The 23,379-nt window shown below is 51.9% G+C and overlaps 13 protein-coding genes across 13 annotated transcripts; 10 read left to right on the top strand and 3 right to left on the bottom strand.

The window, feature by feature from the left end:
* Positions 1-414: 414 nt before the first annotated feature.
* Positions 415-1,640, top strand: BJX67DRAFT_338072 (bZIP transcription factor). Its single transcript, XM_071027608.1, has 3 exons — positions 415-593; positions 648-977; positions 1,038-1,640. The coding sequence occupies exons 1-3, from the start codon at positions 567-569 to the stop codon at positions 1,485-1,487; spliced, it is 807 nt and encodes a 268-aa protein (XP_070880471.1). The 5' UTR covers positions 415-566; the 3' UTR covers positions 1,488-1,640.
* BJX67DRAFT_338084 (uncharacterized protein) lies at positions 1,637-2,392 on the top strand. Its single transcript, XM_071027609.1, has 3 exons — positions 1,637-1,858; positions 1,913-2,046; positions 2,162-2,392. The coding sequence occupies exons 1-3, from the start codon at positions 1,798-1,800 to the stop codon at positions 2,285-2,287; spliced, it is 321 nt and encodes a 106-aa protein (XP_070880470.1). The 5' UTR covers positions 1,637-1,797; the 3' UTR covers positions 2,288-2,392.
* A 485-nt stretch (positions 2,393-2,877) lies between these two features.
* On the top strand, positions 2,878-3,693 carry BJX67DRAFT_386522 (uncharacterized protein; the record flags this gene model as incomplete). Its single annotated transcript, XM_071034087.1, has 2 exons — positions 2,878-3,203; positions 3,324-3,693. 2 exons carry the CDS (start codon positions 2,878-2,880, stop codon positions 3,691-3,693), a joined length of 696 nt encoding a protein of 231 aa, XP_070880469.1.
* Positions 3,694-4,914: 1,221 nt separating this feature from the next.
* BJX67DRAFT_392225 (arsenate resistance ArsH) lies at positions 4,915-5,873 on the top strand (the record flags this gene model as incomplete). The annotated part of the gene is made up of 2 exons (XM_071034915.1): positions 4,915-5,403; positions 5,466-5,873. The coding sequence occupies 2 exons, from the start codon at positions 4,915-4,917 to the stop codon at positions 5,871-5,873; spliced, it is 897 nt and encodes a 298-aa protein (XP_070880468.1).
* Positions 5,874-6,773: 900 nt separating this feature from the next.
* On the top strand, positions 6,774-7,187 carry BJX67DRAFT_375970 (arsenate reductase ArsC; the record flags this gene model as incomplete). Its single annotated transcript, XM_071031778.1, has 1 exon — positions 6,774-7,187. One exon carries the CDS (start codon positions 6,774-6,776, stop codon positions 7,185-7,187), a length of 414 nt encoding a protein of 137 aa, XP_070880467.1.
* Positions 7,188-7,727: 540 nt separating this feature from the next.
* Positions 7,728-8,090, bottom strand: BJX67DRAFT_386519 (uncharacterized protein; the record flags this gene model as incomplete). The annotated part of the gene is made up of 1 exon (XM_071034086.1): positions 7,728-8,090. The coding sequence occupies one exon, from the start codon at positions 8,088-8,090 to the stop codon at positions 7,728-7,730; it is 363 nt and encodes a 120-aa protein (XP_070880466.1).
* A 304-nt stretch (positions 8,091-8,394) lies between these two features.
* On the bottom strand, positions 8,395-9,751 carry BJX67DRAFT_386518 (uncharacterized protein; the record flags this gene model as incomplete). The annotated part of the gene is made up of 3 exons (XM_071034085.1): positions 8,395-8,519; positions 8,572-9,498; positions 9,550-9,751. The coding sequence occupies 3 exons, from the start codon at positions 9,749-9,751 to the stop codon at positions 8,395-8,397; spliced, it is 1,254 nt and encodes a 417-aa protein (XP_070880465.1).
* Positions 9,752-10,471: 720 nt separating this feature from the next.
* BJX67DRAFT_392222 (transcription factor domain-containing protein) lies at positions 10,472-12,577 on the top strand (the record flags this gene model as incomplete). Its single annotated transcript, XM_071034914.1, has 3 exons — positions 10,472-10,734; positions 10,834-12,075; positions 12,127-12,577. The coding sequence occupies 3 exons, from the start codon at positions 10,472-10,474 to the stop codon at positions 12,575-12,577; spliced, it is 1,956 nt and encodes a 651-aa protein (XP_070880464.1).
* BJX67DRAFT_368540 (TauD/TfdA dioxygenase family protein) lies at positions 12,554-14,122 on the bottom strand. Its single transcript, XM_071030639.1, has 4 exons — positions 13,669-14,122; positions 13,047-13,613; positions 12,861-12,992; positions 12,554-12,790 (listed from the first exon to the last, which is right to left on the bottom strand). Exons 1-4 carry the CDS (start codon positions 13,853-13,855, stop codon positions 12,615-12,617), a joined length of 1,062 nt encoding a protein of 353 aa, XP_070880463.1. The 5' UTR covers positions 13,856-14,122; the 3' UTR covers positions 12,554-12,614.
* A 137-nt stretch (positions 14,123-14,259) lies between these two features.
* BJX67DRAFT_392220 (alpha-keto acid decarboxylase family protein) lies at positions 14,260-16,079 on the top strand (the record flags this gene model as incomplete). The annotated part of the gene is made up of 2 exons (XM_071034913.1): positions 14,260-14,455; positions 14,522-16,079. 2 exons carry the CDS (start codon positions 14,260-14,262, stop codon positions 16,060-16,062), a joined length of 1,737 nt encoding a protein of 578 aa, XP_070880462.1. The 3' UTR covers positions 16,063-16,079.
* Positions 16,080-16,424: 345 nt separating this feature from the next.
* BJX67DRAFT_392219 (MFS general substrate transporter) lies at positions 16,425-18,147 on the top strand (the record flags this gene model as incomplete). Its single annotated transcript, XM_071034912.1, has 6 exons — positions 16,425-16,664; positions 16,714-16,839; positions 16,895-17,107; positions 17,165-17,668; positions 17,723-17,815; positions 17,878-18,147. The coding sequence occupies 6 exons, from the start codon at positions 16,425-16,427 to the stop codon at positions 18,145-18,147; spliced, it is 1,446 nt and encodes a 481-aa protein (XP_070880461.1).
* A 355-nt stretch (positions 18,148-18,502) lies between these two features.
* BJX67DRAFT_386513 (alkyl/aryl-sulfatase) lies at positions 18,503-20,356 on the top strand (the record flags this gene model as incomplete). Its single annotated transcript, XM_071034084.1, has 1 exon — positions 18,503-20,356. One exon carries the CDS (start codon positions 18,503-18,505, stop codon positions 20,354-20,356), a length of 1,854 nt encoding a protein of 617 aa, XP_070880460.1.
* An 897-nt stretch (positions 20,357-21,253) lies between these two features.
* On the top strand, positions 21,254-22,527 carry BJX67DRAFT_386512 (uncharacterized protein; the record flags this gene model as incomplete). The annotated part of the gene is made up of 3 exons (XM_071034083.1): positions 21,254-21,278; positions 21,330-22,432; positions 22,498-22,527. 3 exons carry the CDS (start codon positions 21,254-21,256, stop codon positions 22,525-22,527), a joined length of 1,158 nt encoding a protein of 385 aa, XP_070880459.1.
* Between the last annotated feature and the right edge of the window lie 852 nt (positions 22,528-23,379).

Below are 23,379 nucleotides of genomic sequence, written 5' to 3'. Positions count from 1 at the left end.
GTTAGTAAGCAGTTATTGAGTACTTGGAAGGAATAAATACTGGTAAATTGAAATCCTGCTGTAGGCTTGGTTCAACAAGTTCATCAAAATCAAACAAATCACCTTGAGTGCCCATGGTAAAATAATAATCAGTTAGAAACCGGTTGCAAAGCACTTGTTGTCTTAAAGACTTTCAAGAAGGTAAAGGGAAATTAGGTTTCCGAAATTTAGTTTCACAGAAAAGAAGTTCGCGTGTCACATTATTGCTGATTAATGGCCTTGGCGGTCATGTGAAGGGGATGAGTGTCACGCGGCCACGTTTTCAAGGTGGCGTGACCTGTGTACACTCCACCTTGCCCCAATCGTGCATTGGATTGCTGACTAATGTTTGAAGGTCCACGGCTGGATGTTGCGAATAACTGTTTTCTCCATCATACCCCTTGCTCCATCATGCATCGATGGCCATTTCGCATTCTCATCACATCCAGACAAATATTTAGAATAAGCTAGGGCGAGCCGAGTTCCGTCGATAGTCCAAGGTTGCGTGTCCGCCGCGGAAATCCCATCCCAAACCACACGACAGAGGCATGCCTCGCCCAAAACGAAAAACCAAGGCATATTCTCAACTAGATTTGAGCGTCTGAGGTTCTCCAATAACATGTATCTAGGCCGAAGACCTCATTCGGGTCCGAAATAATCAGCGCAGATTGCGAGAACGAAGGAAGCAACACGTTGCAGAGTTAGAGCAGAAGGTGAAGCAGTTAGAGTCAGCGGGAGCAGCGGCTCAAGTACCCTTGCGGAGCACGAGCCTAGCAAGGGAGAATCGCATTCTTAGAACCCTGCTGGAGTCAACTGGGTTCGACAGCTTATTGCTCGAGGAGTATCTACGGGGCACCCCTTTGGGTGGTCTACAAGGGTCGTTGGAATCCGATTTTATCGCTCCCGCGGGTCCTGTAGCTGGTGTGGAGTTCGTGGGGTTGGAGCCAGGGTCGATGCCTGTATGCACTCGAGGTATCCCTTTTTTCACGGTATTCTGATTGCTAACCTATGTTCATCAGACTGATCAACTCGACGCTCTCGCCACAGGAGAACCAAGTTCCGGCATTCAGAATATAGACCTCGTTAGCCCCGATGCCTTGGATCTCTCGTACTCTGCCCCGACGCTAGGGGCAAATGAGACCTCTCTGGACATACTTCAGAGTCAGCCTCTAACATGGAACTCTGAATTATTAATGGCCGAAGACCCAGCCGGTGTACTGCACACCCTAGATGGAGAAACCTCGCGGTCAGCAAACTCTGTCAACAGCGAGACTACATTATGCAGCGTTGCATTCCACCTCATTATCCAGTGCAACCGCACGGATAAGGATGTGCTAGAGCTCGAGACGAAGCTGCGCCACGGATACAAGATGCCCGCTGGCCCCGGGGAAGGTTGCCGGGTGGATAATGTGACTCTTTTGGCGGTGCTTGCTGAGCTTGTTAGCGGACCTGGCATAGGTCGCTGCTAGAATCACTAGGGTTGATTGATTATTTTTTCTTGTTTCAACTTCCTGTCTTTTCTCTGCGTTCTATCTTATGCCTCTCGTATTGCGTCGACTTGAGCAGGGTTGACAGCCTGGAAGCAATGCAGTACCTGGTATGTCACCATCTGACAAACCTAGAAAGGGCGGGATGTCATCATTTACAACATGGGGAAGTCTTGGCCATGTCACCCTCGCGTTATTTAAGCAACCAGGCTGCGTTAAGAAGTTTCACAATAATAAAGCAGCTTGCTCATAGTTCTTCTTTGCTGCTGTGTAACTTTTCATCTGCTTCAAAATGTCAATGCTGTCAGACGAAAGTGTTCTTGACGTGGCCATTGTCGGCGCAGGACTCGGAGGTAATCGCAAACCCTTGGCAAGCTGGATAATATGATAATAAGATCATTGTTTAGGGGTTGGTGCTGCAGTAAACCTGCAGAAACAGTATCCGCAGGCAGTGTTTGGCGTGTTCGAGAAACATCACCGGATCGGAGGTACCTGGGCGAAGAATACGTACCCAGGATTACGGTGCGATATTCCTTCAGAGGTATGTCTGTTAAACTCACCAATTAATCAAGCTATAGCCTCTACAATTCTGTGTTAGTTCACTGAACATGGAGTTTTCCGAAGTTGGTATACTAACTACAATGCTGGTTTTGCAGCTCTACTCATACTCCTTCGCGCCCAATCCTAACTGGTCGTCCACATATGCCTCGCAGCCCCAGCTTCTCAACCACATTGAGGGTGTAGTCACCAGGTACCATCTTCTAAAGCGCATACACCTGTAGCAGGAATATCTTTCCGCCTGCTGGAAGGAGGATGATTATATATGGGAGGTATATTTCAAAGACTCCGTGTCGGGGACTATCTACACGGTACATTGTCGGATTCTCATCACATCTGTTGGCTTCCTCGATATTCCACGCGGGCCCTATGGCATTTTGGGATTTACAGAATTCCAAGGGAGCGTCTTCACAGCGCATCCTGGGACCATAGTGTCGATTTCGAGGGACGCAATGTGGTCGTGATCGGTAACGGATGCTCTGCAAACCAATTTATTCCGTGGTTGGTCAAGCACACAGGGTTGTCGAAGCTGACCCAGGTAATCCGCAGCGCACACTGGATTGCCCCAAAGACAGATCGCATTATTGGTCCGAAAGAGAAATGGTACGTTCTCTCAAAGTCACTCCCTTCCCATCATCCATTCCCTGCTGTATTTCTCACCACAATGATTCCTTGTTTCCCCCCCTTTGCAGGCTTTTAAACTACCTCCCCTGGCTCCTAAAAACCCGTCGCTGGCCTTGCCTTTGCGGCTTTTCGTAAGACCACACTTGGCCGGTTCCTGCGCACCCATCTGGAAGCGAGCTTGAAACGGTACATGCAGCGAACCGCACCTGCTAAGTACCACTCACTCCTGGTCCCTGCTTTTGCCTTTGGCACCAAACGTCCTGTGTTAAACCATGGGTACCTCGAGGTCCTACACGATTCCCGAGTGGATTTAAGGCTGTCAGGAAGCATTCGGGTGTCGGGCCCATTCTCATTAGCAACGGATGATGGACAGACAATACCTGCAGAGACCCTGATTCTCGCAAACGGCTTCAGAACCCAGAACCTAGTCACGCCAATAAAGATACAGGGGCGAGATGGGTCTCTTTTATCGGATGTCTGGTACAAGGATGGCGGGTATCCGTCTGCGTATATGGGGTATGTCGACGGAATAACTCCTGACATCTTACTGGTTCATCGGATACCATACGGGCCCAGGGGTCGTCCCTTCCTACTTTCTAACCTGGGTCTGATATGGCTTTCGCTAACAGCTTGCAGGGTGACAGTTCCCTCCTTTCCAAATTTATTTATGATAACGGGGCCTAATACACTCCCCTCGGGCCACTCCACACTATTCGGGATCGAATGTTCAGTCGAGTACATTATGCGCGTGCTTCAACCGCTATTTTCGCACGATAAACGCGATGGGTGCATATGGATCGATGTACGCGCCGCGGCGCATGAGACGTATAATACCGACATCCAGAACAGACTGGATAAACTGATTTACTCCGCTGATGTGCGCAATTGGTATGTTGATGCGCGAACAGGGCAGAATACGCTTGTGTGGCCAGGAACGCAGATTCAGTTTTGGCTTACACGGTGTGTCTGGCCTGTGAAGTGGGAGGACTATGTTATCGGGTATTGAACAAAAGCTAGAACTGAATATTTCTCTGTTTCTCTCCCTATGTGTGTGCCTGTGTATTTGGGTGTGTCTTGAGATGACCTGTATATTCTTCCATTTAATGCCCGTATTTGACTGGGCTCCTGTCTTATGGCTTTTTTCCTCTCAACTACAGTGTGAAGTACGACACTGTATTGGCTAATTCAACCAGCAACTCTGCGCCGCGTAATAATTAATTTTAGATGTCCTTGTGTCACGGATGACCTTCAGGGTGGGATGGTCCGCCCGCATAAATGGCGACCTACCAGTTATATAGTGCCGTCCAATCAGCGACGCAATCAATGTATTCATTATCCATCCGAGTCAAGAAGGTGAAAAATACTTGTCCCCGCCATGTTTTTCACCACACCCTAACTCCCAGCGCACACGTGTGGCTGCGCCTTTAATCCAGCTCTTGATTGAAGCATAGGTGGAAAGTCCTTTCCCTGTACCGTCAAATATTGCTCCATATCCTGATCAGAAGCTCCACGCAAACGGAGCTGGAACCGGAGGAGAGTGTTCTCCACCGCCACCATTCGTCCCGCAGCCTGAACTTCTTGTGTCGCTTGAACACCCAGAGCCTTGAACGTGCATAGTCTTTATTCAAGGTCTTGAGTATCTTCTTTGCGTCCTGCGCGCGAATGCCGCTGGTTGTCGCGGACGCATAGTGACGAAGATGGTTGGCCAGCCTCATAGGACGTGAGATCCCTCATAGGAGCAATTTCTTCCGTGATTGTCATACATTACCAACCTTAGCTTTTGTTGATTGCCTCGTAAACCTGCTGGCATCCATGGATGCCATGTCACTGTTCTGGTGTCTGACGGGGCTAGATTCTTCCATTCCAGGAAGAAATTTACGACAGGCGGGGGCCTCCAGCAGTTGCCTGCACAGGACGATGTGGTGGCTACCGAAAGGATCCGCCATGGGGCACTCGCGAAGCATTTACCTCAACGACTGAAACTTTGGACGGAGTGTCAATTCGCCAGCCACAAAATAAACCAATCAGCATCTCCTGGTGACAGACTCGCTGTTGATTCATTTTTTGGCATATAAATCGGCCGACACCAATCACTATCAAACAGACATATACCATAGCTTACCAAAAACACTTTTAAATGATCGGTACCCTCACACCATTATTGATGTCCAAGGTTATCCCGGTCATTCGCTCGGTGATTCGTTTCCCTGCCATTAGCTACACAACCATGGCGCCTACCTCTGCCGCCGTTGCCCAGCCCAGCCCGGCTGCGCCTGATCTTGCCAATGCACTCCAGAATACCGGATACTCCCATCACCTGTCACTGTCTATAGCAGAGCGCGAAGACAACCCTGAAATTCGATTGAAATATCGCCCCTTCATCCTGAAAGATGACGACGCCGATGATTGGGTGAATACCCTGGAGTTAGTAACCGCGATGGACATGGCAGCCCAAGAACTGCGAAAGACCAACAATAGACTAAAAGTGCTGGTATTGTACGGCAGTCTTCGGCGAAGGTCTTACTCCCGCCTGGTGGCGCTTGAAGCCAGCAGGATTCTCTTCCGGTTAGGATGCGATGTGCGCGTGTTTAATCCGGACGGGTTACCAGTGAAGAATGATACCGATCACGGGCATCCAAAGGTGCAGGAGCTCAGGGAGTTGAGCAAGTGGAGTGATGGACATGTTTGGGTATCGCCTGAACAGCACGGGAATCTGGTCCGTCCTGCTACTTGACAATCCACCAGAATTGCTAAGCCAATGCTAACAGCTGCATGCAGACAGCCGTCTTCAAAAATCAGATTGACTGGATCCCACTCACCACGGGTAGCGTGCGTCCTACACAGGGCCGGACCCTTGCCATTGCGCAGGTGTGCGGTGGATCACAATCATTTAACGCGGTCAACTCTCTACGTATCCTTGGCCGGTGGATGCGGATGTTTACAATCCCGAATCAATCCTCTATCCCGAGAGCTTACACGCACTTCCCTGACGAAGGCCAACCAGGAGACGAGAGGCTTATGCCTAGTGGTAATAGGGACCGGCTAGTGGATTGCATGGAGGAGTTTGTGAAATATACTATCCTCATGCGGCCTCACCTGGAGCTTTTTGGTGATCGATTTAGCGAGAGAGAAGAAAGGAGGGTCAAGGAGGAGCAGATGAAGCAAGTAATGGCGAAACAGCATTAGCTCTGGATAATGGAAAACATATGTAACCATTGCACAAGTCAAGAATGTAGTCCTGATGAGCCTCCTGCTTTTTAAGGTCACTAGGGTGAACATGTTGATGGGTTGTGGGCTGGTTGCCTCCTTCCAGCTGAGAGGCTGTGGTTTCCATTTCATGCTTCAATAGAGGTAAAGGTATGTAAAGATCGTACAAGAATTAAGAGCGCTGCCAGGGCAAAGAGTTATTCCCGGACTCAAGAGAAAACCCGGAGAAAGTGGTGCCTAGGAAGACTCATCGTCGAGACAAGGGTTGTTGTGATACACACAATAGTTTCTGGGAGCGATCATCTCCCACAGGAGGTCGCTCCTCGCTGTTAATTGGCTGACCCCCAATTGCCTCCACTCTAGGGCTGCCCAGGTGCCTTGCAACCTGACGAAACCCGAGCATCGCAATTGTCAGCCAATAGAAGTAGCTCGGTGACATTCCAGTGTTTTTGCCTTGACAAGTCTTTTGGCACTTGCTCTGGCAGAACTACTCCTGGATTACAAGACTGCAAGTATGAAAATCCCACCATATACGACCAGAGGCCGTCCCACTGGTTGAACGACCCGTTCGGGTTTTGGTCCAATCAAGGTGGCGAAGTGACATACTGAATCAAGAGCAGGCCATTGAAGCGTGGGGGAAAGGAGTGATAAATAGTTCGCTTACTTGTGACCTGCTTGTGGTGTTGGCCTTATACAGAGCTCTAAATCTGCGTTTTCAAGACGTCCAGCCCCCTCCATACTTCATGTAAGTGCTTCTATTCATGCGCTGCCTATCCCGTTTCCCAGCATTAATCAGAACCAGAACCATCAACATTGAACATCAAACAAACACTTCCACCGTTCGCTTTGCCATAATAACTTTAATTCTCGACAACAACAATGAGCGACAAGCCTAGTGTCTTATTTGTCTGCATTCATAACGCTGGCCGCTCCCAAATGGCTGCAGGCTACCTCACTCATCTCGCGGGCGACACAATCGAGGTCCGTTCCGCTGGTTCCGCTCCGGCCAGCTCTATCAACCCCAAAGTCGTAGAAGCAATGCTTGAAGAAGGCATCAACCTTGCCGACCAGATACCAAAAGTCCTTACCGCTGACGCCGTCCAGCGCAGTGATGTTGTTGTCACCATGGGCTGCGGTGACGCTTGTCCCTTTTACTCGGGCAAGCGATATCTTGATTGGAAGCTGGACGATCCCGCCGGTCAAGGGCTCGAAGCTGTACGACTTGTTAGGGACGAAGTGCGTCGTCTAGTGGAGGAACTTATCAGGGAAATTCGTCCCTCTCTGAGAGAATAAGCCCATGTATGTGTTTTTGTCAATGGTTATGCAGTGGTTGTATGTACGAGAAGGGCTGATCCAGTAGTTTACTTGAAGATTGGCTGGCTCATGTTCCTTTTCTAGTCCTCTAGTAAATTCATATAACCTCTCAAAACCGCGGAGGTTCGGTATCGACGTATCCTTAGCCTGCCTCAGATATATCACTTTGAAGCGCTATTTACTGAAGGATATGTGTTGTTAATCACAGGCACATCATATTAGCTATGGTGGAATTCTAACCAAAAATAACCCTGTCAAGGGATCCGCGGGCCTGCAACTGCATGTGCTGATTACACGATATCGTTGGCCGCCCAACAGAATTATGGAAGCATTGAAGTTTTTTATTTCTATGCTTTTCCAGTTTGAAGCAGATCATAGACAACCTTGGAACTCACATGAGCCAACATACTAACAACACACTCCACAAAATTATGGTAACTACCAACCCTCCATCCACTCAAATAAACTAATTACTATAGTAAAGTCAGCAATCAGCCCTACCACAGGGTATATATCTCATCACCGAAACCCAAGCGCGGGCCGACTCCCATTCTCCGGATCCCTCCCCCAATACGTCTCAACCTCCGAAAACCCAACTCCAGCCCGCCCACCTGCTACAGAATCAGAACCAGACTCATCAACAAGAACCATAACCTGATCCACCAAAATCTCAGAGACAACACCATACCCCCACATCAAATACCCACCATCGTGAATCCAGAATCCCCGCGAGACATCGCCTATCCGCGGTATGACCGGGTAGTTAGTACTAGTAGTCCCAGCAGCAGCAGCAGCATTATGATAGTGCGCGAGGAACTCCTCGCGCGTGACGGGGTGCGAGGTTTGTCTGTCTTCGAGGGTCTGCGGGGTCACACTTACCATGAGTTTTATGGGGATGATGTATTTATAGTGGGGGTCTTGCGGGTGGTATGTATCATTGTCTCTTTGAATGGCTAAAAAGGGCATTGATTGTTGATACTGTAAGACAAAGCTCTCTTGTATGTTGTAACAAAGAACTATTCACACGGTCTTTATTGTGTCTTAATGAATACACAAGTTGATAATGGCTCTTGTTCGAGAATCGGTTCATAAGTATATGCCCTGGATGATGCGCCATGTAGATGTAACATCATAGTCAAGACCAACAGTCAATCAAACGCCGGCAAATAAGGCAATCGCATTTAGCCTAGCAGTATGGCAATTTACTACTCCCCAAGACCCATGTCTCACAGCCATTGGCAAAGAAATCCAGTTTCTGCGGAAACCCTTCTATCCCCTGACTGATACGGAGGTACTCCAGCTCTCCATGGTCTGCAATCGTCAGCAGGGCAAGGAGATGTTAAATCGGGGAATCGTAACTTACCCGCCTCAACCCAAAGCTCATTCAAGAAGTTAGCGTACTTGATGACGACTTCGTCATGGCCAACGCGAGCCGCAAAATCCTCCTCGTCCCACGACTGGCTCGGTAGACACCCGCCGTCCGTGGAGACATAGTAGTACCGGGCAAGGTCTTTGATGAGGGCCAAGAGCGGCTTACTTGCCTCCTCGAGCGCTGACATCCAGGGGCTACCTGGCCGCATACTAGCCACAGAGAGGTAAAGGAGTAAAATAGTACAGAGTACCGTCGGCCAGTGACGGGGGTCATGCGTATCTAGGAGCCGGAATGAGGTCTGAACAATATACTCCAGCATTGCGTGGGGGTTAGCCTCGAGACTGTATTTCGGCTTGTCTTGTGTAGTCCCGGCCTCGTATTTCTCTGCCCATTCTCGTCCATGTTTCTTTCGAATCCGGGTAGTTGGAATCGGCCTGTCGAGATATTTAAAGGAAGGGTCTAGAATGGTAGCTGGAGAGCCATCCTCGGGGATAACCTCGTCAGGGTCCCGGTGATGCTCTACATCCACAATAGAGAGATCCCGTAAGAGAAGATGTAAGTGAAGGGCGAGTGCGATGACCGTCGTCTCGCTGGACAGGTCGACTGGGATAAAGGATGGCTTGGAACGGTCAAGAATCTCCAGCTGCAATTCCCCGGCGATTGCGACGATGCTCGTTGTGACATCGCTATAGTGCCTTGGCCAGCGCCGGTCCAGGTCTTGGAACTGCAGGAGGAAGTCTGTTAGATCCTCGATGAACGTGCGGCTCTCAGAATGACGCCTTTGTATCACTCCCACATCCCACAGTGCTGTATAAGGCTTTCCGAGGAGTTGTGCGTAATCTAACTCTAGCAACAGTCCGCATTTGGGGTTTTCACTGCTTGCAAATGCCCAGCTGAGGGGCGGTATTCGAACGAGGGCTGCCTGATTTTTAGTTCCACTGAGTTGTTTCCATGTTGTTGCTCTCGTACCTGGGACGTCTTTCTCAGGAGCGTATCTTGGGCGTCTTGGGACATTGGCGGCCGACCGGAGGATTGTGATCTTATTGCTGCGGGGCGAAAACAATCCGTGAAGCCGCGAGCACGTCCGAGCAAGAGTGCAGGCATCTCGGATAGTGGAGGATTTGCGAAATATCAACAGCAGGATCTCGCTTGGCAGATCAAGAAGACGCATTCTGTAGAGCGATGTGTGATGTTGTGTCAACGTTCCTCAACAGAGAGAGCGGGTTGCAGCCCCCAACTTACTAATCTTGCTTGACTATGAATTACTAATTAGTTATTTCTGAAATCTCGTTAGTATCCTTGGTGCTTTTAAGCTTGTGTAAGATGTGGTACTATTCATGGGCTGCATTCCTGATAAACTAGGGCTTTAGCAGAAGGGTTTGAAAACAGATGCAGATTGTTGCTGCTCATTCGACACCTGATGGCCGACCAACCATAATACACGCTATGTAATCTTTCTCTTTCTCTTTCTGATTCTCTTGTCTCTCCCATGTCCTTTTCCCCCGTCCCTTGGAAAGCTTCGAAAAGAATCGGAGGATTTAATCTTTGGACAAAAGAGAAAAAATTAAAGGAAAAAGACCGAGGACAGCCCGACCTTCTGCAACCAGGACTTGGGTCTTCGCATTGGGACGAGAAAGAAGCGTGGAAGTCGAGGTCTGACTCGGTGCTTCCCAGTGTGCAGTGACCAATCAACATCACACCATCCGCACTAAATTCCAACAATAATGGAAAGGCCTCAACTCGGCACGAAATAGAGTCCAATCAAAAGCTGCCAATCGAATTGCAAAATGCGGGGAACCTCGGCCTCCAGCTCAACCTGCAAGTCAACCTTCCAACATTCTTTGCAGAAATGTCCAATATGCCATATCCCACCACATAACACAACATAGCAATGGACCGTCCCACGAGAATCCGCAAAAGAGTCCCAAAGTCCTGTCGTCGGTGCCATCGACGCAAACAGCGCTGCGTGGGCTTCCCCACCTGCGCCAACTGCGACGCCGCGAACGAACCCTGTCTGCGTTCGGAGACGTCGCCGTCATGGCACCATGGCATGTCCAAGGGTGCGTTGGCGCAGAGGATCGAAGCGCTAGAGGCCCATCTCTCAGCGACATGTGGGCCAGGGACAGAGAAATCGCCTTCGATCGGCGGAGTGGAGTAGCAGCTGCGCTCACCAGAGGGAACGAATAGGGGGGATAGTATCCGGGGTCGGTCTGCGGGAGAGGGACAAACGGTGGATGGGGATGATACAGAGAGAGGGAAAGGCGGCAAGGAACGAGCGACAACTGCCTATTTGGGCCCCTCGTCTGGGGTCACGATTACGGAGAACCTGAGCCGGATTGTCGAGGATGCTGGATGGAGCGATCGCTTGATTCCGGTTCATGGCGTTGGTGACGATGAGCGGGGGCCGAACATCTCACCTGCTCCTACTAGTACGGCTGAGCAGGAGAAGGCTGCGCCGCCGGAGGATGGGATTGGGATGCAGCTGCTTGATGCTTATTTTACGAGTATGCATGTGCGACTGCCGTTTCTCCACCGGATGGAGATACTGGAGCTACACGCTCGGCGATACCAGGCGCCAGATGGGGAAAAGCAGGATCGGTATGGGATGTTCAAGCTCTTTATGGTGTACGCTATTGGGGCCGCGATGCTGCAGATGAACGAGCAGTACGCGGCCATCACGCCGAGCGCGTATTTCGCAACAGCGCTACAACACGATAGCACGGTGAGAGAGACACTTTCCGTGGCAGGTGTCGAGGCGCGGCTGTTGATGGTCATATACAACCTTCGCTCGAACTCGCGATCCAGCGTGTGGTACACCATCGGGATGGCGATGCGAATATGCATTGACCTCGGGATGCACCGCGAATCCCACTACAATTTAATGGACGCGGTCGAGTCCCAGCTATGCCGGCGGCTATTCTGGAGCGTCTACGTGATCGAGCGACATGTCTCATGGGCGCTGGGACGCCCATTCAGTATAGCAGAGGGCGATATCGACACTCAGCTGCCGGTTGATATTGACCTCGAGGATCTGGCCAGTACCGAGAACAGCAGGATGCAGGCAGCCCTGGTTGAACTTGCGCCGGGAATCGTGGAGGGGGGGCATATCCCGGCGATTCGCCGGTTCATTGCGACGGTCCAGCTGCAGCGAATTATGTCCCGGATTCATACCAAGATATACCGAGTCAACCGACACATGCCTGCTTTGTTGCCGCAGCTCTCTCCCCTCCTGGCCTCGCTGGAGGAGTACAAGGCCAGCTTACCGCCACTTGAGCCGCATGATAATGACTTTATCCGCATGCACTGGAACAATGGTGTCCGTGCGCTCCTGCAGCCATTCCTGAACATCCTCAAGCCAGAGGATGACCTCATCCGAACTTGTCTGCGTGCATCTGGGGAAATGTGCCAGTCTTTCAAGCGTTCTCAGCAAAAGGGCGTGTCGGGGCATTCCTTCCTCCTAGCGAACTCGGTATACCTAGCTGGGCTTACAATGTGGTACTGTTATCTTGTTCCGATTATATATTTATTACAGCTGACGGCCTCTAGTTTCTGCTTGTTTCGAGCCCCTCGTCTGTGGACGACGAGGGTGGCCAACGACCTCCGCGCGTGCTCGTCCGCCATATTCGTTACCGCTGAGCGGAACACCAGCTTCAGGAAGTCTCGCGACGACTTGGAGAATATGATCAACCGGGCCATGGACTTTGTCCACGAGATGTCAACTCAGAACCTGCATCTGTCGGGTCAGCCAGCACCAGCAGCAGCAGCTGGAGCCGAAGGATTGCCGGGACCCGAGTTCAATGCCGGGAGCCCAGCTGCCAGGTCCAGTGGGCTCGAACTACCGCATGTAGACGGCATGGAGACACAAGAGGATCTCCAGAGCGCCCAGGATGCATTCGGGGATTTCTTCGCGGGGGATCTATGGGCTGCTGAGACTGCCAATCATCCTACCTTTGATCTGTTTGGTTTCGATTGGAATGGCTTGGGGTTTCAGCAATAATGACTAGTATATGAAACGATACGATAACATAGAATGACTACAAATGGCACGGAGCCAGAGTATCCTCAATACCCAAGTCACTCCGGCGCGACTTGCTCCCCGGGTCGTAATAGGGGACCTCGCCTACGCCCACTGCGCGGTTGCCACTGCGAGGCCCGAATCCTTCGTGGTCGCCTGTTGCGGTGTGGAAGACGCTGCGATTGTCCCAGATGGCTGCATAGTCCGTCAGTGCATCGTATAGATAGAGAGAGACAGAGAGAGAGAGATGGATATAGATCCCTACCAATGTCATTCGGACTATTCCACTTGAATCGCACCTGCAGGTCGTGTCCATGCGTGATCATATCATGAAACCACTGTAGCATGTTCGCGCTCTCCCTCCGAGTCAGCCCATCTATCTGCACAGGGAACGATCCTGAATCCCGTTAGCCTCATCTACCTATCCTATTCAGTGGAATAAACTGCATACCAATTGGAAAGATCGACTTCCACCCCGTGATCGGATTCGTCCGCACAACAGGATGCACGGCAGAGAGACCCCCCCCGACATTCACAGGCGCGCCGCGCTCCTTCTCATACAGCTGGAACTTGCCCGTCTGCGCGAGTCTCTGGAACCCCACACCCGCATGCGTCGCCGTCAAGCCCTCCAGAAACGCCCGATACGGCTTGCTGATCCGATCATAGATCTCGTACCCGGAGGCCCAGAGCGTGTCCCCGCCCGTCTTGGGCAGCTGCACCAGACGCAGGCTGGAAAAGTCCGCGGGCGCTTTCTCGAACGAGATATCGCTGTGCCAGACTGCCGCCATCCGGGTATAGTCGGAGCCCTTGTAGAGGGTCTTGCGGCCCTCGGAGTTGATCGTGCTGATTTGCGGGTCTGGGTCGCCGAATTCGCGCGCGTCGTTGGTGACCGGGTGGATGTGTAGGCCGTGGGTTGCTGGGCGACCGGTTAATTGGCCCATGCGTAGGATGAGTTCCTTTTGCAGGTCGTTGGTGAGGTTATCTTGTGCACGGAAGAAGACGACGCCGCGCTCGGCGACTGTGAGGGTCAGATCTCTATCCATCTGCACAGTGTTGTGGTGGAGGAGGAATACTCATGATGGCCAAGTCGCGGATGCGCTGGTCTGCATTATCGGCCTTGAGGATATCGTCGACGATGTTGCAGGAGCCTTTGACGAACTCGTTGCCAATCACGGGCGTCACCATGACTGGGTCGAAGCTGTCGAGCGAGCCAGAGCTGTGCTGGCGCTGAGTCGGCTGCGTGGGTGTTGGGATGGTCATCGTGAACGTGTCTTGGTGTCTGAACTACCGCTTGCTCTCTGCTCTGTTCTTCTCCGAGTTGCTACTTATGTACTGCACTCCGCATAGTTCGTCTCGTCAAAGACTCCAACATCCCATCGTCAGATAGGGCTGAGAGCTATCGGCTTTCGGCGTTAAGCAAAGGCGCCAGTCAGTCTCACGTCGGCGAGAGAAAGGCATCAAAAGGAGAAAGGCATCAAAAGACCTATCGCCGAAATGGCATTGAGAATGGTCAATGGATATCTCGGCATGTGGATGATATTGTTGGCTTCTGGCCGTCCAAACCTAACCGCCAATATATAACCCGGACAGCGTGGGCAGCATACTTCACAGTAATACCCGAACCTACCCTGAAATATCCCGAAATATCCTGAACATCCTGAAACATGCCAGATACCCTACCAGTCGCGCAATATCTATTCAAGCGTCTGCGCCAATTAGGCGTGGACTCGATCTTCGGAGTCCCCGGCGACTACAATCTGACCCTGCTCGACCACGTCGTCCCCTCTGGACTGAAATGGGTTGGAAACTGCAACGAGCTGAACGCAGGCTATGCGGCAGACGGATACTCCCGGATCAAAGGTCTGTAGTCCTCTCGACTTATGTCGCTTATATTTATATATATATATAAGGCTGACTGACGGGCAGGGCTCGGCGCGGTGGTGACAACCTTTGGCGTCGGCGAGCTATCAGCAGTAAATGCCATTGCGGGCGCCTACGCAGAGAGAGCTCCGGTGGTGCATATTGTCGGGACACCACCGCGCGCGTCGCAGGAGTCGCGCGCAAAGATCCACCACACCTTTAATGATGGCGACTATCGGCGGTTCGACGCCATGCAGGAACATGTCACGGTAGGGCAGGCCAGACTGCATCATCAGCGGACCGCGACGTCGGCAATTGATGAGATCTTGGTGCAATGCCTGGTACATGGGCGACCTGTGCGCATTGCTATCCCGGTTGACATGGTGGGTGTCACTGTCTCGGCTGCAGGACTGGCTGGGGGGATTCAGATCCCGCTGGCTGTGCAGCAGCCGCATGAGGACGCGGTGCTTGGGAGTGTGGTCGAGCGGATGTACTGCAGCAAGAAGCCGATGATTCTGGTTGATGGAGAGACAAGAGTGCTTGATGTTGTTGAGGAGGTGCATCAGTTGATTCGATGCACTGGCTGGCCGACATTTACCTCTGGCTTTGGCAAGGGTTTAGTCGACGAGACACTTCCCAATGTCTATGGGGTCTGTTCGCATCTCCAGAAACCATTCCTCGAGTTGTGCGACTTGGTCCTGGTCCTCGGTCCCCATTTCAGCAATACAAACACCTACAATTACCTCCTCAGGCCGCAGGACGAGAAGTCTATCCTGTTTGGCGCTGAGGGCCCGGACTCTATTCAAGTCCTCAACGATGTCCATCAGGATCTCCCCGTCAAGCATTTCCTCCAGCAGCTCGTCCAGCGCCTTGACGCATCCAAGGTCCCAGCCCATCAGCATGACCTGGTGCACCCGGCTGTCGAGATCAAAGCATTGCCAGACATCTCTCCTATGGATCCCGTCACGCAGACTGCTGGCTTCTGGAAGCGACTCTCTCCCTTCTTCCGCCCTGGGGATATTATCCTCGCCGAGACTGGGACCCCCGGGTATGGTGCGAATGAGTTTATCCTCCCGCCGCACTCCCGTCTGTTCAAGCCCGTTACTTGGTTGTCTATTGGGTACATGCTCCCAGCAGCTCTAGGGGCAAGCCACGCACAGAGAGACCTCGTAGCACGCAACAAGTGTCACAGTCTTTCCAACCCGCGCACGATCCTATTTATCGGCGACGGCAGCTTCCAAATGACTGTTCAAGAACTTAGCACGATCATCCACCAACGGCTAAACGTCATTGTCTTCTTAATCAACAATGATGGGTACACGATCGAGCGATGCATCCACGGCCGAAATCAAGCGTACAACGACGTTGCGCGATGGCAGTATCTTAAAGCGCCGGAGTTTTTCAATGCAGACCGAGATGGCGAGCACAGGGCGCACACATGGCAGATACGAACATGGGCGGATTTCGATTTAGTGTTGAAGGATCCATATTTGATCGATGGGAAGGGGCTGCGGATGGTGGAGGTTGTTATGGAGAGATTTGATGCGCCCGATGTGCTTTTGGGCCTGTTGCAGGCGCAGATTCAGCGGGAGAAGGTGCATATCTAGAATCACATAAATCAAATAGGAGTTGTTATTCTGTCTTAGTTTGCATTTTTCAATTTCGGCGATAGGCCAGGATCTGCCAATTCTTAACGCCGATAATCAGGATTCATCGAAAGAATCCAGGCCTGAGAATTCATTCCCCCTGTCCAAGATATGAAGCGACTGTGATGCCCAGCCCTTAACGCCGACAATGCGGGGAGAGCTCAACCCCAGATCGGCACCCCAGCTCATCGGGTCGCTTCACCCAGAGTCAGTTGACGCCGTATTGGAGTGTCTTCTTGGCAGTGGATATATCAGATCATCACCTGCTGCGAGGATTCGAGTTCAATTCCACCGCTTCATCTTCGACAATCCCAGCCCCAGCCATGGAGAAGCCTTCCGACACGCAGGTCGTCGACCATGACATCCAAAAAGGCAGCTCAGAGCACCTCGAGGAGCTGCCCCTTACCCCGGACGAACGGCGGAAGCTAATCTGGCGTATTGACTGCCGGCTGCTTCTTATGCTGGGGTTCCTGCATACCGTTGCCCTGATCGATCGTGGGAATATCGGGACTGCCGCGGTGGCCGGGATGATAGATGAGTTGAATCTCGTCGGGACACAATACGTATGTTTCCGGAAGGCAGAAGATGATGCTGTTTTTCTGACTCTCGCAGAGCACAATTGCTGTGGCCTTCTTCCCGCCGTATATCTGCTGCCAGGTATTCGGTCCGCTGCTGGTGCGGAAAATCGGCCCCGTTTATTATCTGTCTGGGGTGACCTTTACCTGGGGCGCTGTCATGGTATCCATGCTTTCACTTTTCCTGCTGGTTAGGTAGAAGAAGCTGACAGAGAAAGCTGTCCGCCGGGTTTGTCAAGCACTGGACGCAGCTACTGGGCATCCGGATCATCATCGGTGCCCTCGAGGCAGGCTTTTTCCCGGCCTCGGTGTATCTCATCTCAACCTGGTACACGCGCTTCGAAATGCAAAAGAGGTTCGCGGTCTTCTTCCTGTTGGGCTGTGTTGCTTCTGCGACGACCGGCATCCTATCCTACGGGATCACATTCATGGTAACACTCTCTCCAAATAACATCAAAAATCTTTCCTTCCAAAAGCTAATGGAACAGCACGGCCTAGGCGGCCTCACAGCCTGGCGCTGGATCTTCGTCATCCAAGGCCTCATCACCTGCGCCCTAGGCGTCATCAGCTACTTCGTCCTGATCGACTTCCCAGACAAGATGAAGAGCAGCCGACGCGGCCGCGCATTCCTCACAGACGACGAATTCACCTTCATCACCGAGCGCATCAACCGCGACCGCGCAGACGTCACCGTCGACCGCTTCAGTCTGCGCAAGTACCTCGCTGCCGGTCTGGACCTGCACATCTGGGGCTTCGGGCTGATCTACTTCTGCACGACGACAACGGCATACGCCCTCGCTTATTTCCTCTCCCTGATCTTCCAGGAAAGCATGGGGTTCTCTGTTGCGGCGTCGCTGTGCCTGTTTGCGCCGCCGTATGTTGCGGCCGGGATTGTCATGTTTGTGACCTCGTGGATTGGCGATAGGTATCGTGTCCGAGGGCTGATTGTTGTGTTTAATGCGATGCTGACTCTGATCGGGTTGCCGTTGATGGTTTGTCGACAGCATCAGCTGTCTATAGTTCCCATGCTGACCGTCCGTCCCCAGGGCTTTGGGAAAACCACCGGCGCCAAACTGGTGGGCACATTCTTCACAACCATGGGCGCCAACTCGGGCATTCCTGCGACAATGGCATACCAGGTGAGTTTGTTTCCCCACGTCTTTCTTTCTCTATCACGGGGGCTAAGAGCAATCTACACGAGGCAAATAACGTCCGCGGGCAGTGGAAGCGAGCCATCTGCAGCGCCATCTTCGTTGGCCTCGGTGCCTCGGGAGGAATGACTGGGTCCCTTGTGTACCGCGAGGAGGATTCGCCGCGCTACACGCCGGGGATCTCGACGTGCATTGGGCTGACGGTCTTGATTGTGGTTCTTGTTGGGCTGCTTTCGCTCCGCATGCATCGGAGGAATAGGATGGCTGATAGGGGGGAGTTGGTTATCGAGGGGCTTGAGGGGTTTAGGTACACGCTGTAGCTGATTCTGGCTGGATGGGTTGATGGGTTGATGATGTTGATAGGAGGCTTCAAGTAATTGAGTCTGGGTGCTGGTAGAAGATGAATTGATTCTAGACTTATGACTGTTGTAACAACGATGTGATGAAGCAATGATAGCTTGCCGAACGGCATATCAACATTTCTCAAACATAAACAGTGCAATTTCATGTGCGTGTGAATACAGACTGTTCATTGATTAAATGCTAACGCCGATTTCCGATACCAGCCGGGAATCGGCGTTAGGATAGCAGTGCAGCTATATGTATATACTACATAGTATGTACGAATTCCAAAGCCCTAGATCACAGGCCACAGCCCATACTCATTGTCAAACGATGGAACCCTCCTTCACCGACACCGCAGACTTCGAAAACGCCGCGCGCGGCTTCCTCAGCACCCTCACCCCCTGCATCATCCGCAACGCAAATGGCCAAATCGTCTGGAATGCCGACGACTACAACTTCCTCGAATCCAGCCCCCGCTGCCCTCCAACCGTGAACCCCAAGCTCTGGCGCCACAGCCAGCTCACCTCCAAGCACGGCCTGTTCCAAGTCACCGAAACCACCTACCAAGTCCGCGGCTTCGACCTCTCAAACCTGACCATCGTCGAGGGTACTCACGGAATCCTCGTCATCGACCCCCTGGTCTCAATCGAGTGCGCCGCCGCAGCCCTCGCCCTGTACCGCTCGCATCGCGGCCCCAGACCCGTCACGGGCCTCGTCTACTCCCACTCGCATGTAGACCACTACGGCGGCGCGGAGGGCGTCCTCCCCCCCAGCACTAGCACCGAGGAAGGGTGTAGGCGTGATGACATTCCTATTCTTGCGCCGGAGGGCTTCCTCGAGGACGCCGCGAGCGAAAACATCTACCTCGGCCCCGCGATGCGCCGCCGCGCCGCATACATGTACGGGACCCGGCTCCCGCGCAATGCAACGGGGAAAGGCCACGTCGGGTGCGGGATTGGTATGGCCGTGTCGACCGGGTCGAGCTCGCTGGTCCCCCCGACGGAGTGTATCCGGCGTACGGGCGAGGAGCGAGTCATCGACGGGATCAGGGTGGTCTTCCAGATGGTGCCCGGTGCGGAGGCGCCGAGTGAGATGAACTTCTACTTCCCGCGGGAGCGGGTGGTGTATATCGCCGAGTGTGCGACGCATACGCTGCACAATGTGATTACGCTGCGCGGGGCGGTGGTGCGGGATGCGAAGGCCTGGGCACGGTACTTGGATGAGGCGCTGGTGATGTTTGGGGGGAGGTCGGATGTGCTGCTTGCGGGGCATCATTGGCCGACTTGGGGGCAGGAGGGGATACAGCGGTTGCTGGGTGAGCAGCGGGATTTGTATGGGTTCATGCATGACCAGGCGGTGCGGATGATGAATTTGGGATTGAATGGGGCGGAGATCGCGGAGGTGCTGACCCTGCCGCCGGGACTGCAGAGGGCATGGCATGCGCAGGGATTCTATGGGTCTCTTTCGCACAATATCAAGGGGATCTACCAGCGGTATATGGGGTGGTTTGATGGTGATCCTGCGCGGCTCTGGGAGCATCCCGCGGGCGAGAGCGCGAAGCGGTATGTGGACTGTCTGGGCGGGGTGGATGAGGTCGTCCGGAAGGCTCGCGGGTATATCGAGGATGGAGATATGCGGTTTGCGGCGACATTGCTGAATCACGCCGTCACGGCTCGGCCGCAGCATGAAGCAGCGAGGGAAGCGCTGGCGGGCGTATACAGTGAGATGGGCTTTGGCGCTGAGAACGCAACGTGGAGGAACTTTTACCTGTCCGGGGCGATGGACCTTCGGCATCGGCCCAAGCAAGGAATGGCCGCCGAGTATCGGCTTCGGGCGACGGATTCGTTCGAGCAGTGGCTTGGGGTCATGTCTGTTCGGCTGAACGGGCTTCAAGCTGCGGGCGAGTCCATCGTCATTGACATCCGCGTCACGGACGAGGACCGTTGGTGGCGGGTCATTGTCAGTAATGGCGCATTGACATATCGTTCTGCTTCCAGCCAGTGGGAGTTGGGCGAGCCGGCAGGACTGTGCTTTGCTGGGACGAAGAGCCAGCTACATGGAGTTCTCAATGGAGATGCCCAGCTGAAGGAGAGCGCTCGGTCCGGAGACTGGAATTTGCTTTTCAGCCTACTGCGTCTGACGGGGATGAATAGGACATCGAATACTGAATCCAGTCATTTATAGTTGTAGATGTTATAATCCAATGCCATGGATTGATTCCCTGATTGTTCTTTGGTTTATCTCAGCATGCTCAATCAAGCAACTTGTCACAGAGCGCCTACAGCCTGGTCTGAGAATCTGCTACGTAGTTTTGACAGCAAATTACCCCCTGGGTTTAGCTGTGTCTTTTTAGATTCAGTATTGTAACTTCTAATTTTTAATATATATGGCTTTCATATTCTCTTACTTTTCCTTCTAATTTTATACTTTCTTTTACTTTCTACTTATCTACTTCTCTTTCTTTTTTTTTTATTTATGTTTTACCAGTAAGATATTATTACTATTAATTTAGATTACCAAGCTTTATTATATCTAATCATCCTATATATAATTTATTAGCTTTTTTATAATTACCAAGTATTATTTATACTAAGCACTGACGTGGCCCCTCGGCGAGACATTCTGTCTCGGATTTTCATCGCACTCCCAGCCGACTCTTGCACCTTCGAGGCTGGCTGAGGTGCATATGAATCAAAGTGACCAGAGACCATTCAGAAAGGCGCCATGGGCTTGCGTATCGGAAGTTGTTTTCCCAGCTGCTACGGCAACTAATATCCGACAGTACTTTCTAACCGCCACCACACCTTGAGATCTGTAACAAGTTTTAGTGTCGAATGTTGGGAATGCTCATCACCAAAGTTGTGCAATTGTGTGCAAATTGTGATAGGCCCGATCGCAACACGTTTCCATCGTTTCTTGCGAAGGTAGGACAGTCGCCTTGAGTTCAGCCTCGCGCGAGCCTTGCGACCATTAAAGATCCCTTGCCCCGCGACCAACGCCCTCTTCTCGAAGATCACTCTACCCAACATTTATTCATCTCTTCTTCAACGAAAGCGGTGGATTCAACGGCTACTCATTAAGATGTTCGAGATCTTTGTCAAGTTGGGTACGTCATTCCTTCCTAAGCCAATTGTACCGAGCTAACTTAGACTATCAGCCCGTGGCGAAACGAGACTGATAGAAGTTGAGAGCTCGGAGTCAATCTATGACATCAAAACGAAAATACAGGCCTTGGAAGGCGTCCATCCAAAGCAGCAAGTCCTTATATGGGAAGACAAAGCTCTATATGATGGTCGGACTATTTCTAGTTACAATATCCAGAAGGAGTCAACATTGCTCTTAATCCTGAGACACGGGGCAATTGGAGGGACCACAACTCAACAGACGATGATCAGAGAATCAGATCCATTTCAGACCAAAGGAACAGCGTCCGCAATAATGCAGGAATGGAAGCAAAAGGCTTCCCAGTATGCATTCGATGATGATCTCTACATTGTTGACCCGCAGGCTTATTACAACCACTTGGATTCTATAGAACGGACTATTGTTCATGGCTCCGAATTCTACCGGTCCAGAGGAGTTTACGATCCTTCGGACGACACACTCGGTGCAGACAATGCATACGAGGGTCTTCCCCGCTGGTTTCCTCGATCTTCCGGCTCCAAGTCTGGACAGCTCAGCGAGGAAGCCAGCAATGAAAGCGAAGCCGGGCGGCAGGAAATCCAGCTCGCGTTGCTCAGTCTTCAGAAGAGCTATGCGATATTGTACAAGGTTCAACGAAACCTGGACCATCTCATAGAGTCCGGGTTTGCGAAATCCAGGTTCAGCCTTCTTGTGGGGCATCCAGAACACAACCTTGCAGAAATCGTTCAGATTCCGAGATTCGCTCTTGACGACCTCAGTGTTCATATCGAGGCTGCTATCAAGTGTATCTCCTACGATCTCGATCCGTCACTCCTGCAAACACACTTGAGACTCTTTGTTGAGATTCGGGTGCGCTCATTACTCGAATGCATAGGGGTATCATCCGACGTATTGCAAGAGGGTCTCAGTCCTCCGGTGATCTTGACCCGTTGTCGCATGGTTGTACTGTTGCTAGACCTGGCTCTAGTATGTTATGTGGGCTCACATGGCTCACGATTCGATAACCAGTATCTGAAAGTCAGCACACCTCGAATTACTGCCAATTGTGACACACTGAGCTTCCAGTGCATGTTGCAGCCCTTAGCCTGCCTTAGCGGCTTCCTCGACCAGAAGAAGGTCTGGGTGTTTCAATGCTACTCTGGATTTCATTCGCAAGGCCAAGCTTTTACTCAACGCTCTAGGGGTCTCTCTATCTTGGCGCGAATAGATGATTTCGCTGATATCTGGGGCCCAGTCTGGGCGGTGTCCACTGAAGGAGACGAGCAGCGGAAAATTCTCCAATATAACGTTTCAAAGGGCGTCATCCGTCGCGTGGACACTGGGAGCAATGACGCTTACAAAAGTGCCGTCAGATGCCATTGGGAAAGTTGGCCATCATACTATCGCAGACGCTTGTCGAGATTATTCACACCATCACCAGTTCAGTATCTATCTCCGGATGACCTTCTTATCATCGGAACAATGGGAGTGAATAACTCCTGCGGGTATACTCTCGATGACTTTGAGGCGACCTATGAGAAGGCGATGACTGTTCTTGGCCCGAAACCTTCAACTTGGGTTACAGATAGTCGGAGCCTGGGGATTTCTATCTCTAAGATTGCTGGCATTTCTGTATTGGGGACCCAGAAAAAAATCCCAGAAACTACTCTGAAACAACATATATTCGAGAGATGGAATAGCAATCCATCCATGGCAAACCCATGGATTCTAAAGCAATACTTGGGTGTTGAAGTCAGTCACTGCACTGGAAACGCACGGAGAGTTCGACTGCAGGACTTGCTCCTTGGAAAGACATTGGATCCATTGCTCGAACGCCAGTTCCCAGGCTGGAAAAGGACAGGGTGGGGAGAGGCTTTTCTAGCCGCTATGGCGAGCATAGAAAAAGATGCCCTCTTTGAATTCTGGAAGAATTATGAGGACGAGAGATCTCGGGTCGCTCAGCTGCTTTGCTCTGTTCTGGAGCTTCTACATGAAACAGGAATGAAAGAGCACGGCTTTTTCGCCACCTTTATCAACAACAATGAAGAACTGTCGATGCAGCTTGATACTCAGAGGAACCGTTG

Source organism: Aspergillus lucknowensis, assembly GCF_044049455.1.
Source record: "Aspergillus lucknowensis strain CBS 449.75 chromosome Unknown BJX67scaffold_95, whole genome shotgun sequence".
NCBI classification, from domain to species: Eukaryota; Fungi; Ascomycota; class Eurotiomycetes; order Eurotiales; family Aspergillaceae; genus Aspergillus; species Aspergillus lucknowensis.
The sequence above is the reverse complement of the archived record's forward strand: the minus strand, read 5'-3'. Positions and strand labels throughout refer to the sequence as shown.

Coding starts and splice junctions, on each gene's coding strand:
- BJX67DRAFT_338072 (XM_071027608.1), top strand. CDS start 567: ATGCCTCGCCCAAAACGAAAAACCAAG. Junction 594..647: donor GCCCAAAACGAAAAACCAAG/GCATATTCTCAA, acceptor ACATGTATCTAG/GCCGAAGACCTCATTCGGGT. Junction 978..1,037: donor TGGAGCCAGGGTCGATGCCT/GTATGCACTCGA, acceptor TATGTTCATCAG/ACTGATCAACTCGACGCTCT.
- BJX67DRAFT_338084 (XM_071027609.1), top strand. CDS start 1,798: ATGTCAATGCTGTCAGACGAAAGTGTTCTTGACGTGGCCATTGTCGGC. Junction 1,859..1,912: donor TGTCGGCGCAGGACTCGGAG/GTAATCGCAAAC, acceptor ATCATTGTTTAG/GGGTTGGTGCTGCAGTAAAC. Junction 2,047..2,161: donor GGTGCGATATTCCTTCAGAG/GTATGTCTGTTA, acceptor CTGGTTTTGCAG/CTCTACTCATACTCCTTCGC.
- BJX67DRAFT_368540 (XM_071030639.1), bottom strand. CDS start 13,855: ATGACCATCCCAACACCCACGCAGCCGACTCAGCGCCAGCACAGCTCT. Junction 12,993..13,046: donor GAAGTCGATCTTTCCAATTG/GTATGCAGTTTA, acceptor AACGGGATTCAG/GATCGTTCCCTGTGCAGATA. Junction 12,791..12,860: donor GAATAGTCCGAATGACATTG/GTAGGGATCTAT, acceptor CGGACTATGCAG/CCATCTGGGACAATCGCAGC.